The sequence below is a fragment of the Mixophyes fleayi genome, chromosome 6 (assembly GCF_038048845.1).
Source record: "Mixophyes fleayi isolate aMixFle1 chromosome 6, aMixFle1.hap1, whole genome shotgun sequence".
Classification (NCBI taxonomy): domain Eukaryota; kingdom Metazoa; phylum Chordata; class Amphibia; order Anura; family Limnodynastidae; genus Mixophyes; species Mixophyes fleayi.
Genome location: NC_134407.1, coordinates 62,913,731 through 62,929,769, shown reverse-complemented (window position 1 = coordinate 62,929,769; position 16,039 = coordinate 62,913,731). Strand labels below are relative to the sequence as shown.

The following is a 16,039-nucleotide window of genomic DNA, read 5'->3' as shown; positions in this document are numbered from 1 at the left end:
TGCAAAAACTTTATCCAAACTTCTAGTAGATACCCTCTTTATTAGCATTAAAGATACTCCAAGGAATATTTACACTGAAAACCATGACTGTTAAAAGATTACAAAAATATTTTATTGATATGCAACAATACAAAAATGGAATCTGTGTACAAAATTGTTTACATACAACTGTTCTAGTGTTTTCAGCAAATAAATTAAAGAGCTAAAAGCTTAACACACAAAAGGAAAAAACATTAACAAAAAGTAACAGAAGCAGACAGAAGTAAAATGAACACCATAGATAGAACTATCTTTAAAAGGTCAGAAACAGAAAAGATTTTTTAGAAGAGTACACAAAAAAAATATATATATTTTCTATTCAGCAGATACAATTCTCTAACATTTATGATTCTGAGAAGTCAAGGTACTTCTCTTCATAAGTATTACATGTATATGGGTGTATAAGAAGGCAACATTGAGCAAGTGGGAAGAAGACAACCTATGTAAATTTTGCACATATGAATGCTGGATTTGTGCATTGATCAACTGCATACATGCGAGTGCAATACCTGCCAACAGTCCCAATTTTAGACAAAAAAATTTTGTTTATTGGGAAAAATGGTGTTTAACCTTACTAGAAAGGGATATGCCCAGAGTTTACAGTCAGAAGGTTTAGAGGTATGGTTGGTGAAAGCAGGGTGCACAAAGTAAATAAAAGTCATGCAGTTTAATATGCCGTTTGTGTATTGTATCTAAAGGGCATTCAATTGTTGATCAATTAACACCTAGCTTGTCGAAATCAGATTTAAAATTTGACAGTTCTGATTTAAATCCAGCTTTCCCAATTGTTTTCCTGAACACTATGTATATAAACTAGTCAAATATATCAGATTTATTTAAACTAGTAAGATGGGACATGCTGCAGAAATTAGCAGGCAGTTTCAATTTGCTTAGCTATGAAAGCAACTACCACCACCACATAGCAGTATAGGCTTAAAGTATAACTTGGGCACTTTTTTTTTTTTTTTTTTGAACATTTTGGTTAATGCCTTCTCCACTGAATGGAAGTTTATTTTTGGAAATTACCCTTAAAACTATAAAAAAAAGGTCACTTATTGATCACTGTGCAGCAAGAAAAACAACTCACTCACAAATGGGAATCCAGGACCTAACAGCCCCAAACATTTGAGAAGCTCACATGAATTTTATCTGAAAGTTCAAAACTGGGCTCCAAATTATGGCATACAATCCACAGATGCACACTAATTGTTGACAGAACACAATGCACACTTTTTTGCACTAGGGCAAAATCTCATGCACAAGTTGGTTCACAATTTGCTTAATTATGCTTGATCTATGGGCAATGGCCACAGTCCTATGTGATGTGTTTGCATCTCATTAGCATTTAATGAAACTCTGAATAAGACAAACTTTCAGAATAATGAAACTACATTTTTAGAAGCCACATGCATTTAGCAGAGCACCCCTTTACAAAGCAACAACTTATGAGCTAAGGCAACTATGTTAACACTGATTTGGTCACCTGTAGCCACTGTTCAATTGAAGTAATGGATGAAAGGTTTTACTTTGGCTGAGAATACAATAGGACTACATTTGGTAACAAACCTGCATCAAACTTACATCTGTGAGAACTTCTTAAGATCACCTGTTTTACTAGTGAACTCTACAAAAATAAATGCATGCAACATTTTAACATTAGGGAACACACAGGAAGGGTTTTTTGCTGAAATCAATGTTCAGGTTATAGAAAATCAGTTTTTTTTACTGTAGATGGCTGCATTCAATTCAACCACCAAAAGTCACATCACAGAAAAGTGGCCAAGTGTCCCAGTTTGCACAAATATCACATCTGTACGTAAACCAACGTATACAATATATTTATTGTTTAGCCGCAACTCATTCTAGTAATAGTAAATGGATGTTCAAGAACATGTTTCTCAAAAGGCAGCATAACTGGAATTGGAAAACAAGCACTGGGACAATCCACTTCACTGTGCAAATGCAGATACCACCATCTTACTTGAACAGCTATGTGCTGTGCGGAAATCCACTTGCAGCAAATGTGCCAAATGTGTGGTAAATTACCCTGCCCGCAACTATGAGCAAGCACAATAACTCATGTTTAAGCCTAACATATCCTCACAAACAACAACGCTCTTGGGTTCAAGCTGCTACAGAAAGTTTAAAAGGCACATTTAAGATTGGGAAAATGGTGATGTTCTATAAAATTATTTTATAATGGAATCCTTCAATATGATTTTCTAGTTTAATAGTGCACCTAGTACTACTAATACTCCATTCACACTGCACGCTTCCAAAATGCTGTGCTGGCAGCTCCTAACACCAATTTATGCAAAGCGAAAGGAGACAAATTCTGAAATAACAAACTTATCTAGTTATGACCAGTTATAAACAGTCCCCTACACATTTCTAAAGAAGCTAAATTCTGCAAGAGGGCGACTGGTCTACATCAAATACCACTTTTAAAATTCAACCCAAAACTTAGGTCAGTGAAGTGAATGGAATTTAAGTTTCACAATGAAGGTAGTAGAAGTAGTGGTACAGCATACCACCAAGTGAATTATACATATACACACGCAGCCATCCTGTGAAAATGGAAAAAGAATCGCATCAGACTGCATTACTAGAGAAAATCACTCAAAATGTGTTTTAAAAACCTATGAATTAATGAATTATCAAGTCTCTGAAGTGCTTAGCTGCAACCTTAATACTAAAGGTTAATAACGTTACAATGACATCTATTCTACTTGAACCATGACCTTCATTTATTTTAAATTGCAAGTGTTATTTACATAGGTAATATTATATATATAGGCAGTGTCCAAAATTTAAGACCCTGCTAACAGTACTACCACAAAAGGTAAAACCCTACATTTTTGGTGAATCTTATTTGCTTTAAGATTCTTAAATATAAAACTGACAGCGCCACTTATGTCAGAGACAATGGAACCTATACAAATACCCACTCTGTCTATTGCTCTGGTTTGTCTCTGTGCCACAAAAGTGCTATAGGAGTAAGGCAGGGCTGGACAAACTCCAGGAGTCAAGTAGCTAGAGCACCTAAGGAAAGTTCCTCCGATTATCAACTTTTGGGGGGGTTCATTTCTATAGAATTTAAAATGGTGTTTTTGCAGTCTAAAGAGAAATGCCTCAGATTTGACTAATGGGATCCTGGATTTGTGTCCACCCCTAAAGATAGATAATTGTGGTAAGTTAACACAGGATAATATCAAAATAAACAATACAAAAGTTCCAGCCTCCTTTAGTTCAATGAACTTTATATCATCCAATTAGTCACCAGTTAAAAGATGTTGTGCACTTTTGAACAATCCCAGCAAATATAACATGCTTCACCTCAATAGCAAATAGGAAGCTATGGGGTCTGTCACCCCAATTACCTGAAGCTGTGTTAACTTGCACCAAGAAAGCAATGAGGCTGTCTAAAAGTGGAAAACCCAAGATCTTTTAAATAGAGGTTAAGAGGCAAGCCTTCAAATCAATAAAATGTTTTAAAAATTAGATGCAAGTCACTGAGGAACAGCTGTCATGTTTTAAGTATAGCCTAGCAGGCCACTTAAATGAGGCTTAATAGGTCGAGCTAAAATATTCTGGCCATGCACATCCTTTCTACTCTCAGAATGGCCGCATGTTGAAGAAGCCAACACTGGTAGGAGACTCCTTCACAGTGACGGTGATTAGATTGGCAGTGACATCGGTCACAAAAACATGCTCAAGCAGACTGCGGGCCGGTTTCCAGTCTTGACCAGCCTGGATAGACATGTCCTGGCTGGAGAGTGAAGAATCGTGGTCAGAGTCCAAACTGCTGTCTTCCCCGGTGCTTAGCTCTGCCATCTCCCTGTGAGCCTCTGCCTGCTGTCCTCTCTCCACAGTAGTTACATCTCTCGTGGGTCCTGGGAGTCCAGTCCTTGCTGGAACTATGCCGCCAGTTTTTGCACCCATTTTATCTGTCTTTGAGCTGGTAGTCACCCCATGGGAGGGAAGATTGTTATTTTTCTGGGGAGAGTGCACAGTGGCTTTACCCCCAAATGTCCCCATAACCTGTGCACTTTGAGTCTTGTTCTGGACAGATACTGTCTGGGAGGTGTTCACTCTGTTGAGCATTCCACCACTTGGCACAGACTGGTTGATCTGAGGACCAGTCTGTTCTTCTGAATCGTGAACTTTGCTATTTTTCTGAGCAGCTGGTGAATTCTCCACCTGTGCTTTGGAGATGCTCTTGGCATCGGGAGTCTGACAACTTCGTTTTGAAGTGAAAGCAGAACCAACTGGTCTCCTACCTGGCTGAGCGTTGTTTTGTGTTATTCGGTTCATATAATGCACAATTGAGCTTTGCCAGCTCAGGCTGCGGGGGGAGCTCCCATTAGGATGACATGGGGAACTTTTGGCTAAGTTGGAGAGTAACTCTGCAGACAGATTGCCTTGCCTGTTATTGCTGGTGACTGGTAGGTCTTTGGAGTGGGATTTGAGGGCAGAGAACCCTTGCGTGCTGTGGCCTAGCTGCAGTTTTTCTGCTGCACTTTTAGGCCCAGGCTTTGCTCCCTTTGTCCTTCTAAGGACCTTCTGTTCAGGGGGCAAAGGCTTCCTCCCCCTCTTCTTGCGCAACTGTTCCTTTAATTCTGGCCTTACCACCACAGCCTGTGCTTTCTTTTGTGGAACTGGATGTGAATCCCGAGGCCTGGAGCAGCGCTGTGTCTCTGCATCGCTGTCATCAGAAGAAGACGATGATGAAGATGAGGAGGATGACGATGAAGAAGAGGAAGAGGAGGAGCTGCTTGATTTTGTTTTTGGAGGAACTTCTGATTCCTATGAATAAAGGGAAAAGTAAAAATCAGACATTACAAATGCAATTCATTTTTTAAAGCATGAAAACATTCTTTTTTTATGGAAACCAGTAATCAATTAGGATTTAAACATGGCATAACGTGCCCTAAGCAGGAAGTTAATACTGCAAATACAGCAATTTGAAATCAATCAACTTACATTACACAATAACTTGCATCACCACATCTTTGCAAATGGAAGCCTAGCAAAAGTGATCCAGCCACTGCCTGGTGTGAGGCAGGATTGTAGGTATAAAAAGGTTTAATATATGTATTTATAATTCACTTACGTTTTTGTTTTTTTAATGAAAGCTGTTGCAGGATAAATGTAACCGTTCCCGGCTCATACATGGAATAAAGAAAAATAAAAAAAAAACCTAACAAGTGGGGCTTGCAGAAGGGGATGACAGGTTCCAACTGCAGAGACCACCCTTTACACAAGTCTTGTGTACATTTACTCTGTTGAACACCAAAGCAATGTACATGGGCCCGAATTAACTCTAAAATCCAAACGAAAAAAATAAAATAAAAAAACACTTTTATAGGTGTTTAGGAAAGAAGCTTACAGCACTCACATAATTCTACCCATCTGCCAATTTCCACAAGACATCCTAACCAGATTTGGCCTTCTAATGAACTGATGAAACTCAAAGGATACATAGTCATGCTTTCCCAGAAGTAGTAACAGTCAAAAAAACCCTGCTCATGGGGTTGGGGATAACCAAAGACCCTATAATGACCAGGTAAACATGCTAACCAATCAACTGCTGATCATGCAGATGGCTACCTGCAAATCATAGAAAGAGGGGGGGGGGGGGGTATGCCACCCTGCTCACTTTTTGTGCGGTGAGGTGTTGCAGATAATGAGACATTGGGCACAGCATATATTTACACATTTCACTGTTTCATCCACCAGGGAATCCAATATAGGACATGTGTACTGTAGTATGTGGTAATAATTTAGTGCTTATTTTTTTTATATTAACTAAAATTATAATGACAGTGTTTAATCAAGCAGCATGGCAGGCACACCATAATGTAAATCAGATCCTCACCAGGTGCTCAGCAACCGTCAGATCACTCTTGAAGCCTAAAGTATAGTCAATACAAAACAAACAATGCAGCACACTGGATGTTAATCTCTGTGGGGCATGTTATGATTCTAATTGGACTTGAATTTTAAAATGTTATACAATACAGGAAGTTACACGATTATGGTATTTCCATCTTTTGAATTTACAAGCTCTTAGAGGTAATAGAAATCTTGCAATTTTAATTAACATTTAGGGTGTTCACGTCAGATTTATATTTAATGTTATTGGTATAATTTCTGTTTTAGTCATTTATCTAAATTTATTCAATGCTGCGGATAGTAACTGATCGTTAACTAGCACTTTTGTGTTTTTTTTTCATCTTTAATAGGTTATACAGTGCACAAAACCAAACAGCATTTTTGCACAAAACTTTCACCATCATTTGATTCTGCCTCCAGTTATTAGGTGTGTGATAACATCCAACAGTAATATTTAAAAACTTTAATTGTATTCAATTCAGGTTGTCTCGTAATGCATCTTTAAATTGTAAAGCAGCCATAGGTCCCTATGCAGAGGGCAGAATATGCTTAACACACATATATACACGATCAGTCACAACATTAAAACCACCTGCCTAATACTGTGTAGGCCCCCCTCGTTGCCAAAACAGCTTCGACCCATCAAGGCACAGAGTCCAAAAGTGGTATTTGGCACCAAACGTTAGCAGCAGATCCCTTTAGACCAGGGATGTCCAACCTTTTAGCTTCCATGGGCCACATTGGAAGACAACGAGTTGGTTTGGGCCGCACATAAAATACACTAACACTAACGATAGCTGATCGAAAAAACCATAGAAAACATAGTTAACATAATAAACTTACTTGGATATGAAGTTACTAAGAGTTAGGAAACCTGTTGCAGAATCATGATTAAAGCAGTAGTCCCATTACCAGCTACAATTTAACTTACCTGCATCTGCCCCTTAGTGGGGTTTGGGGAATTAAATGGCCAAAAATTTTTTTCCTCTCTTTCTGCACCCATGAATCATTTTTTTTATTGACCAGTTTGAAATGGTCACCGATATAGGTAGCATCAAGAGGATTAATAGAAATCTACAGAGATTTAAAGATAGGGTGGCGGGAAAAATGGCTCATGGAGCAGCCTCCGATGAGGGTAACAGTGGGTGATATTTTCACCCTACTCAGCACTGCACAATTAAAAAATTTTTAAAAAATATTAAAATTACAATTATCTCTTAATATTTATATTAGATACATACAAAGAACACAGCTAGTTCATAATTGCATGATGCAGAAAGTCCAAATTCAGAGTAACAATAAGATACTGGATAATCTTTCACTGCTGCTGATAGTTCGCACGAGTGACTCCTCTGCTGCGCTACGCAATGGATGTTGGGTGTGATGACATCACCCCCGACATTCACTGCGAGTGCCACATGGAGGAGGAGACCAGGGAGGGAGCCGGAGCGCCAGCTGACGTGACCGCAAGGTAAGTACTTTTTTTTTCAGCGCTGCCCCCTTGCCACAACCAAAACTCCCGCTGGGCCACATTTACAGGCATGCTGGGCCGCATGCGGCCCGCGGGTTGGACAACCATGCTTTAGACTAAGCCGTGAGGTGGGGGCCTCCATGGCTCGGACTTCCTGTACATCCCACAGATGCACAATCGGACAGACATCTGGAGAATTTGGAGGCCAAGTCAACACCTTGAACTCATGTTCCTCAAACCATTTCTGAACAATTTTTGCAGGGTGGCAGAGCGCATTATCCAGCTGAAAAAGGCCACTGCCATCAGAATACCGCAGCCATAAAAGGCTGTACTTGGTGTGCAATAATGTTTAGGTAGGTGGTATGTGTCAAAGTAACAACCACATCAATGCCAGGACCCAAGGTTTCCCAGCAGAACATTGCCCAGAGCATCACACTGCCTCAGTCAGCTTGCCTTCTTCACATAGTGCTTCCTGGTGCCATCTCTCCGCCAAATAAATGCACACGCACCTAGCCATCCACAAAATGTAAAAGAAAACCTGTCACCGTAATCAGTAGTCCTTCCTTAGACTGCTTGTGGTCAATACTAACCGCTGCATAAAAGGAACACACTGCAAAACCATTTTTCCTGCTTACAACACATTAACTTCAAGAACTGACTGTTCACTTGTTGCCCAATATATCCTTCCCCCCCCATTAACAGGTGCCATTGTAACGAGATAATTAATGTTATTCACTTCAATTGTTAGTGTTTTAATGTTGGGGCCGATTGGTGTACATTATTGCTTTTTTATATAGCACCAAACGTATCCTCTGTACAGCACTGCAAAATATATGTAGTCATTCCCATCAGCCCCTAAACCCAAAATAAATAAGTAATCCATGATAGTCGGAAGTAGCCAAGGGGAACACTGAGCATACTGGTGCATCTTGCTAGACAGGAGACGGCTAAGGAGGTAATCAGATGTGCAAAGGCACAAGCTGAAGAGAATATGGCCTACTCAGTAAGGGGGCAAAACTTTTTGGGATATATAAGTGAAAGAATAAAAACAAAAGGAGGCATAATAAGACTAAAGAGAGTGAGTCTTAGAGGTAGATACAAGTACATTTACAGAGGAGAAGGTCCTAACAGAGCTCTCAAAACTGAAAGCGGATAAATCAATGGGGCCATATGGGATACATCCAAGGATACTAAAAGAGCTTAAAGCGGTGTTGGTAACATCATTAACAGAATTATTCAGTCACTAGCTACAGGAGTAATTCCAGAGGACTGGAAAAGAGCGAATATAGTCCCACTACACAAAAGTGAAAGCAAGGAAGAGATGAGCAACTACAGACCAGTGTGCCTTACATCAGTAGTAGGAAAATTAATGGAAAGTCTTAAGAAAGTTGTAGAATCTCAACTCCACTAATTTACAGGATCCCAAACAGCATGGATTTACTGAGGGGAGATAATGTCAAACAAATCTTATTGACTTTTTTTTGACTGGGTGACTAAAGTAATAGATCAAGGAGGGGCTGCAGATATAGCTTATCTTAATTTTAGTAAGGCTTTTGACACTGTCCCACATCACAGACCGATAAATAAACTTGAAAGCTTTGGATTAGATTCAAAGATGGTGGAATAGATAAGATCTTGGTTACAGGATAGAAACCAGTTATAGTAAATGGAGTACATTCACAGGAGGGAAATGTTACAAGTGGAGTACCCCAAGGATCTGTACTTGGACCAGTGCTTTTTAATATCTTTATTGGAGACATTGCAAATGGTATTTAAGGGAAAGTATGCCTTTTTGCAGATGACACAAATATATGCAACAGGGTAGACACCAGGAGGGGTAAAACAAATGATTGATGATCTAGGTAGACTAGAGGAATGGTCGAGTGGCGCAACTACAGTTTAATGCCAAAAATGCAAAATCATGAGCTCAAAAACACAAAGGCTAAATGTAGTATTAATGGCACTGTAATGGAAACTACTGAAGAGGAAAGGGATCTAGGAGTCACTATTTCAGGAAGGCAAGCAATGCAACAAAGCAATGAGGAAGGCAAGTCAGATGCTTTGTTGCATAGGGAGAGGGATCAGTAGCAGAAAGAAAGCAGTAATAATGCCACTGTATAGGTCATTGGTACGGCCTCATCTAAGAACTGTAGATGTGGTATTTGTGATTCAGAGTAATCCTTATAGACTGCTGAAAGAGTGCTATAGTTTGGGCACAGAACCTTTCTTTTTAATAGTCCAGTAGGCTACAAGTCCCTTCACTGCTTTGTTTTGAGGCAAAATCTCAGTGTAATGCCAAGATCTCATTAAAATGTAAATTCACGACACTTCTAGCAGAATATTCTCTTCTCAGTGAGCTTCCAGATATGTCCCCCACGACCCTCTGAGAAGTCCATAATCTGGTGGGTCACCTTAATAGCATGGCCTCATGCCGCACAAAGCCATCTCTAAATACACATCGTTGGCTATTCAACTTCAGACTCTAAAACGACAACACAATCTCTCCCCATACTATACTACCCTGGCAAGCCACATCAAGATATGGTCTGACCTGAATCTCCTCTCGGAATCCACTGCTGCAGCCCTGAAACGGCTGAGGCAAACGTTTTACGGGAAGGGAGACAAAGCAGATGGAATCTTAGCTGCGCGTTTGAGGGCTCAGATCTCAAAATAACGTTATTACTTACCCATCTATGGCGTGGACCAGATCGGTCGCAAGTTTCAGAAATTCTACAACTTAGTCTGAGCCCTGGGAGTGCCCCCCCCTATGGATACCATAGCAGCTTTCCTGAGACAAGCAAACCTCCCCACACTCACTTGTAGCTCAGCCCAACAATTAAACAAGGAAATTACGTTGGAGGAAATCTTGGCGGTTATGAAGGTACAAAAGACCCCTAAGGTCCCGGGCCCAGGTGGCTTCACTGCGGCCTACTATAAACGATTCTCCAAGACCTTGGTCCCCCATCTCTACACCCTGTTCAATGCTGTCTTACATGGCATCCCTTTCCCTACATTGATGTTACACATCGTAGTCATACATAAAGGAGGGGAAGGACCCTAGTGCTTGTGCGAGCTACCATAACATCTACATTAAGGAGGCAGATGGGAAGATATATGCAAAGATCCTGCCCCCCACGTTTGAACAGCATCCTTCCAGACCTGATACACTATGACCAAGTGGGATTTATCCCAGGCCATCAAGCTAGGGATAATACCTGGCGTGCGATAGACCTAGTCTAAATAATCAAACAGACATCTTTCACCCATGTTTCTTTCCTTGGACGCAGAGAAGATATTCGACCCGATTTCATGGGACTTTATGTTTCATGTCTTGAAGGCATAGGGCTTCTCAGCTGAATGCCTAACAGGAGTATCTGCCCTTTACAATTCTCCCACAGCTTTTTGAAAACAGAAGGTACTGAACAGAAAGGCTGTCAAAATAGGATTAAAGTTCCCCAAAGAATTGGGCTTCCTGGCCAATAATGCCATTGTTAGAGGGGTTGAAGGCCCAAGGTCAAGTCAAAGGACTTTAACCCAGTCAGGAAATTATTGGGCAGAAACTCCCTGTTCTGAAGTGATTAATACAATTAACGATTACCATTGATCTTGCCTTTTAAAGAAAGCCTGCACCTAAACCATGCCAGGAAAATGAACTCAATGTTATGGAAGTATCATAACCCTTCAATGTTGGAAACAAATGCTCAGGGCTGTAGAGTTCTTGAGGAGGGCACCACAAGTGCACGTCAGTCTGCCAAGAACCTGGAAAGATGTTCATATCACATTCCTCTACTGTTGAGCAGTCCATTTGTCTGTGATCTTTACACTATTGAACTCTCAAATGTGCATTGCCAAAGGTGGGGAATGTTTTACGCACAGTAACCAGACTACAACATCCTGCTCTATGCAGTTCTCAAATGGACTAACAGTTCACACCATAGGTGAAAATGTTGCCTTCCGCTTTGAAATAAAGCAGATATCCCCATCCTTGAGTATGCCCATGCACTCACATTTGTCCTTTATTGTTTTCCCCTCAGAGTTCCATGTTGAGAGCTTTAGTCACCATTGTGCGAAGAATTAGTTGAGCTGTCTCCTCATGCAGCCGTATTAGTATTACTAAGGCAGTCTAGCATTTTAATATCTGCTGCTGTGCGACTTTCTTAATTAACACAAGCCAAGCCTGTGTTATTTCGACCTAAGCCCATTGTTTCAATATGCTTTGTATACTTTTACTAAGACGTCCCCATTTTTGTCTACTTGAACATGTTGTGATTTACCTTTTTTTTTTTTTTTAACTCTTCAACAAAACTTTAAACTTTGTTTAGTACAACATGTTTTATATGCAATACCATGGATTTCGATGTCAACATGTAAACACATGCTCTAATGCTAAAGGTGCTGTGGCAGACAGACAATCTGGGTAGTTCAATATCCAGATCATTTAAGCAGGATGAAGTAGTAACCACATGACGACCAGTGGTACCTGGCAATTACGTGTTGCCATTATGTAGCATGGAGAGTAATCTGATATTGCCTTCTCCTTGTGCCCAAGTAATGGAGGATTCATTATCTGGCATTATACGAACAATGCCAGTATACAAAAAGATGAGTATAGCTACTAATTGATACTAGTATATTTCTAAGGCTGTTATTGAGCTGCATAGACGTAGCCATATATGTCCACAATATTTTCACAGATCAGAACTAGTATTAGTAACAGAACACCAGATATACACAATGGATTTTTGGATTAATACAGATTTTTCACCTCAATCAGATCCAATCAAGACACTGTCCTGAAACTGTGGAAATAACAAAAGCGTCTATTGAAGTGGCAGGTAACATTTTTACAGCTGCAGTGGAAACGTAGATTTATTTTTACCTTCATTGTTCATACAAACATTCTGGAGGCAGAAAGGGAAAAAACCCTCCATCATGTCTGTCCGATTGTGTTTTAACTGAAGCTTGTTTGTTAGTTCTAAGACTCAAAGGGCTAGATTTACTAAATGGCGGGTTTGAAAAAGTGGAGATGTTGCCTATAACAACCAATCAGATTCTAGCTATCATTTTGTAGAATGCAATAAATAAATGCTACAATCTGATTGGTTGCTATAGGCAACTTCTCCACTTTTTCAAACCCGCCGTTTAGTAAATCGAGCCCAAAGTTTCATATCTGAACATTTAGATTTTTGGGCTGCCTCAAGTTCACTGCCAAAAATCCTTGAGACACAATCAGACATGACCGTTAATCAAATTGTTCACCGACTGGACAAGCAAAACCATGTTTGCGACCTTAACATTTTTTTCTAGGTTGACAGAAAGTTGATCTTATAACTGAAAAATATAAATATAGTCCCCATTTCTTTAACATTCTGTTAAGATCTTAGGGCTACAATCTAGCATATTAGAAGTGTATAGTTTCATTTTATGTAACAGACACTTTCTTATCTATTATAATCAATACTAGACAGAAAATTAAAAAGAAATTTCTCAACTGATCTAAAAGTCTCCTATACCAAAATGACTAGGACAAGTAACAAATGAAAAACCTTCATAGACAATCTAGAGCAAACAGCATTCTGCAGAAAAGTTTACTCTGGCATTACTTCTATTATTCTGAAGCCAGTGCCATGTTCTCACAGACTTCTCATTCATGCCCTTGGGAGAGAAACTCACCACATTTTTGCGTGGCCTTCCTCTTGGTCTTTTCCCTCTTTTTCTGTTTCGGAGCTCTTTCTCTTGTTCCCTGTTAGATGGAAATAAGGTGTGGGGGGGTCATTCTCAATCCATGATATGAACATGCATTAGAAAGCAGCTAAGGCTGCCACTTCCCCTCCTAAGAATGCAGTGTATCAATTCACTACAGACATCACATCAGACACTTTGACCAATATTGAGGTGGCACTTGTTCCAAGAGAACCACTGTGCAGGTGGCACCACCTCTGTTTATACTCCTTGGGTTGCCAAATTTCTCTGCCCTTTTAACGGACAAAGATTGTATGCCTATAACATACATTACAGCTTTACAATGTTATTTAAAAAAAAAAAAAAAAACACTTACATTTAACATAAAATCAGAATAGCATATTTATAATTACTTAAGAGCCGTGATGCAGCTTACCTCCACTGAGGATCAAATGTAATCACAAAACCACAACCCTGAAATGGCATGTTTGGGCATTAGAACTATTGAAGAGTATATATCAGTGTGCTCTCTAGCACCTATTACCTAGGTGCTCCACCAGGCTGTATTTACTTGCCACCAGGCTCTTGGAGCCCAACAGACTCCTATTATAATAGAATAAGCTATTGTTTTTCCTAGTATAACAGGCACTACGTGAGCACTAGAGCCAGCAGTGTGTGGTAAACAACTGCCCTCAATTATTCAGTTCAGATACAGTTGGTAATATGAAATCCCCCAATTGAATAGGAATTTCATTTTAAAGCTGAAACATTTTAAATTAATTTAAAAGTAACATATCATTGTAGGATAGTGTAAAAGGTGTACTTTTTTAACACTTGAAGTGAAACTTACAGCATTTATGCAGCTTGACTTAAAATGTTTCTGACTAATATTCCCCAAAAAAAAAAATCATAAAGGGTTTAAAGATTTTACAAACACTTTCACAATTTTCAGCCAACATGACCAGAGTGGCCTACCTCTTCTGGAATGCCAAAAGTAGTCGTGGGTCCAAAATATTCTCCTCTGGCTCCCAGCTATTGTGCCTGTAGGAAAAAAAAAAAAAGTGTATATATTTACACTTACAGCATCACCATATATAAAAAGTAGTAACAGAAAGCAAGTAAAACAATAAGCACATAGTAAAATGAGTGAGAACTTGTGGAAAACAGGATGCTATGTCCACAAAAAAAAAAAAAAAAATACATTTTGTGATATATACACACGCACTTCACAGCAACATTAAGGTACTAACCAAGGAAACACAATGTCAGTTGAGTCTAGCATAGGTAAACTAGTACTTCAAATTTTACACTGCATGCAGAACACTTATTCAAAAAATATATAAGGCCACCAGAAAGTTGAAATTAAAACAGACAATCATGTGAACTTCTCAGGCCATAAAATCCAACCAAGTGCCAGAGAAGTCAAAGAGCAATTCCATTTTCTTTTTAATTTGGGTACTGTGAAATATATATATTGTTTTATTACTATTTTTTTAAACAAATAGGATTGTCATAGGAACACAGGAGAAATGTAAATCAACAACCAGCCTTGAGGCTGGAATTCCAAGTAGGTCCTGAAATGGAGATCTAAGTAACTGCTACTGTGCAATACTACACAATGCAATAACATTTGTAGCATAAAGCACCCACATAACCCACAGCACTTCACAAATGGCATTATCAAATATATACACTATACATCTAATTGTGCAGACAGGTATAAAGTAACATACAACAAGTATGTCACACAGCTAACAGTGGGGAGATAAACTGGATGAACCCAGGGGCACATGGATGGGGTAGGATTTAAATACCCTAAAAATAAGTGAGTAGGAGTGGCCACATTCTGACACTAGGGAAGAAACACTTTTAAATCACACACTGACAGGTATAAAAAAAGTTGTATGGAGCAACAGTGATGGTGACAGAAGAGCATACAGATGATCATGGACTTTAGTAACGTGGGGCGGGGAGACATCTGATAAGCAACATGTGATTTAGACAAAAGATGCGCGGCCAGGTGACCCCGTTTACTCACTTGGAGGACCAGCCTCTCCACTTCACCAGGTATTCTGCGGTGCCCTGCGGGAGAGAGAGATGGGGGAGGTCACTGCCTGGTACGGGAGGGGGGCGGTGTCGGCGCAGCAGCAGCCTGCGGCTGGGGTGATAGGACGACATTACCTTTCGAAGCCTCTTGCTCAGAATACACTCCGCGGCGAAGACCTGCTCCCCTACGGCGCTCAGCTCCTCCATGACTCCCGGAGGCGGGCGCGTCTCCCACTAGCTCCTGACTCTTTACTGCACGAGTGTCCAACAACACACAAAGCCAACGCGAGAGCGAGCAGAAACGCGCGCCTCTTCTTTCCCAGCGTCCAATAAAACAGCGCGACAGAACAGCGCATCCGGGACAGCAGAGGGCGGGACACTGAGCGCTGTATTTACATAACCACGCCCACATTCCAGAATCCGGGCGTGGTTTTGCCCCTACAAATACTGAAATAATCCGTGTTGATCTTGCAACTCGCTGAGCATCATGGGAAGGTTCCCGTTATTGTGGCAAGAGGTCATCGAACGTCCCAGCGTCAATCCTCTGCAAAATGCTTTGTACCCAAACTTCCCACTTCTTTTACTGTATTATAAGTACCTGTGCTGAATATATAACTGTGTTTGTATCATGGTCCCCTCAATATACATTACTGCATTATATGTTAGCTGTTTATAAATCAAGGATAATAATGTTGGTATTTAGATGAAATGGAGTAATACAGCCTCTAGTGAATGCAAGTGATGCTGAAGGATACTATAACAACCTTTTACTAATGTACACATATAAAGAATGATAAATACTCATATAATATCCGTAATAAATAACTTTATGGAATGCAGGGTGCATGACGTATTTTCATGCACCTCTTGTTTCTCTGGTTTTAAAAGGCTGTTAAAAAAAAGTGG

General features: G+C 39.9%; 2 protein-coding genes across 2 annotated transcripts in view; both read right to left on the bottom strand.

The window, feature by feature from the left end:
• EBI3 (Epstein-Barr virus induced 3) overlaps window positions 1–16,039 on the bottom strand; it is a 305,430-nt gene that overhangs the window by 28,530 nt on the left and 260,861 nt on the right. The window lies entirely within an intron of this gene.
• Window positions 95–15,485, bottom strand: CBX2 (chromobox 2). Its single transcript, XM_075216736.1, has 5 exons — window positions 15,269–15,485; window positions 15,126–15,169; window positions 14,063–14,128; window positions 13,079–13,148; window positions 95–4,845 (listed from the first exon to the last, which is right to left on the bottom strand). Exons 1-5 carry the CDS (start codon window positions 15,338–15,340, stop codon window positions 3,655–3,657), a joined length of 1,443 nt encoding a protein of 480 aa, XP_075072837.1. The 5' UTR covers window positions 15,341–15,485; the 3' UTR covers window positions 95–3,654.

Coding starts and splice junctions, on each gene's coding strand:
- CBX2 (XM_075216736.1), bottom strand. CDS start 15,340: ATGGAGGAGCTGAGCGCCGTAGGGGAGCAGGTCTTCGCCGCGGAGTGT. Junction 15,170..15,268: donor TGAGCAAGAGGCTTCGAAAG/GTAATGTCGTCC, acceptor TCTCTCCCGCAG/GGCACCGCAGAATACCTGGT. Junction 14,129..15,125: donor TGGAGAGGCTGGTCCTCCAA/GTGAGTAAACGG, acceptor TTTTTCCTACAG/GCACAATAGCTGGGAGCCAG.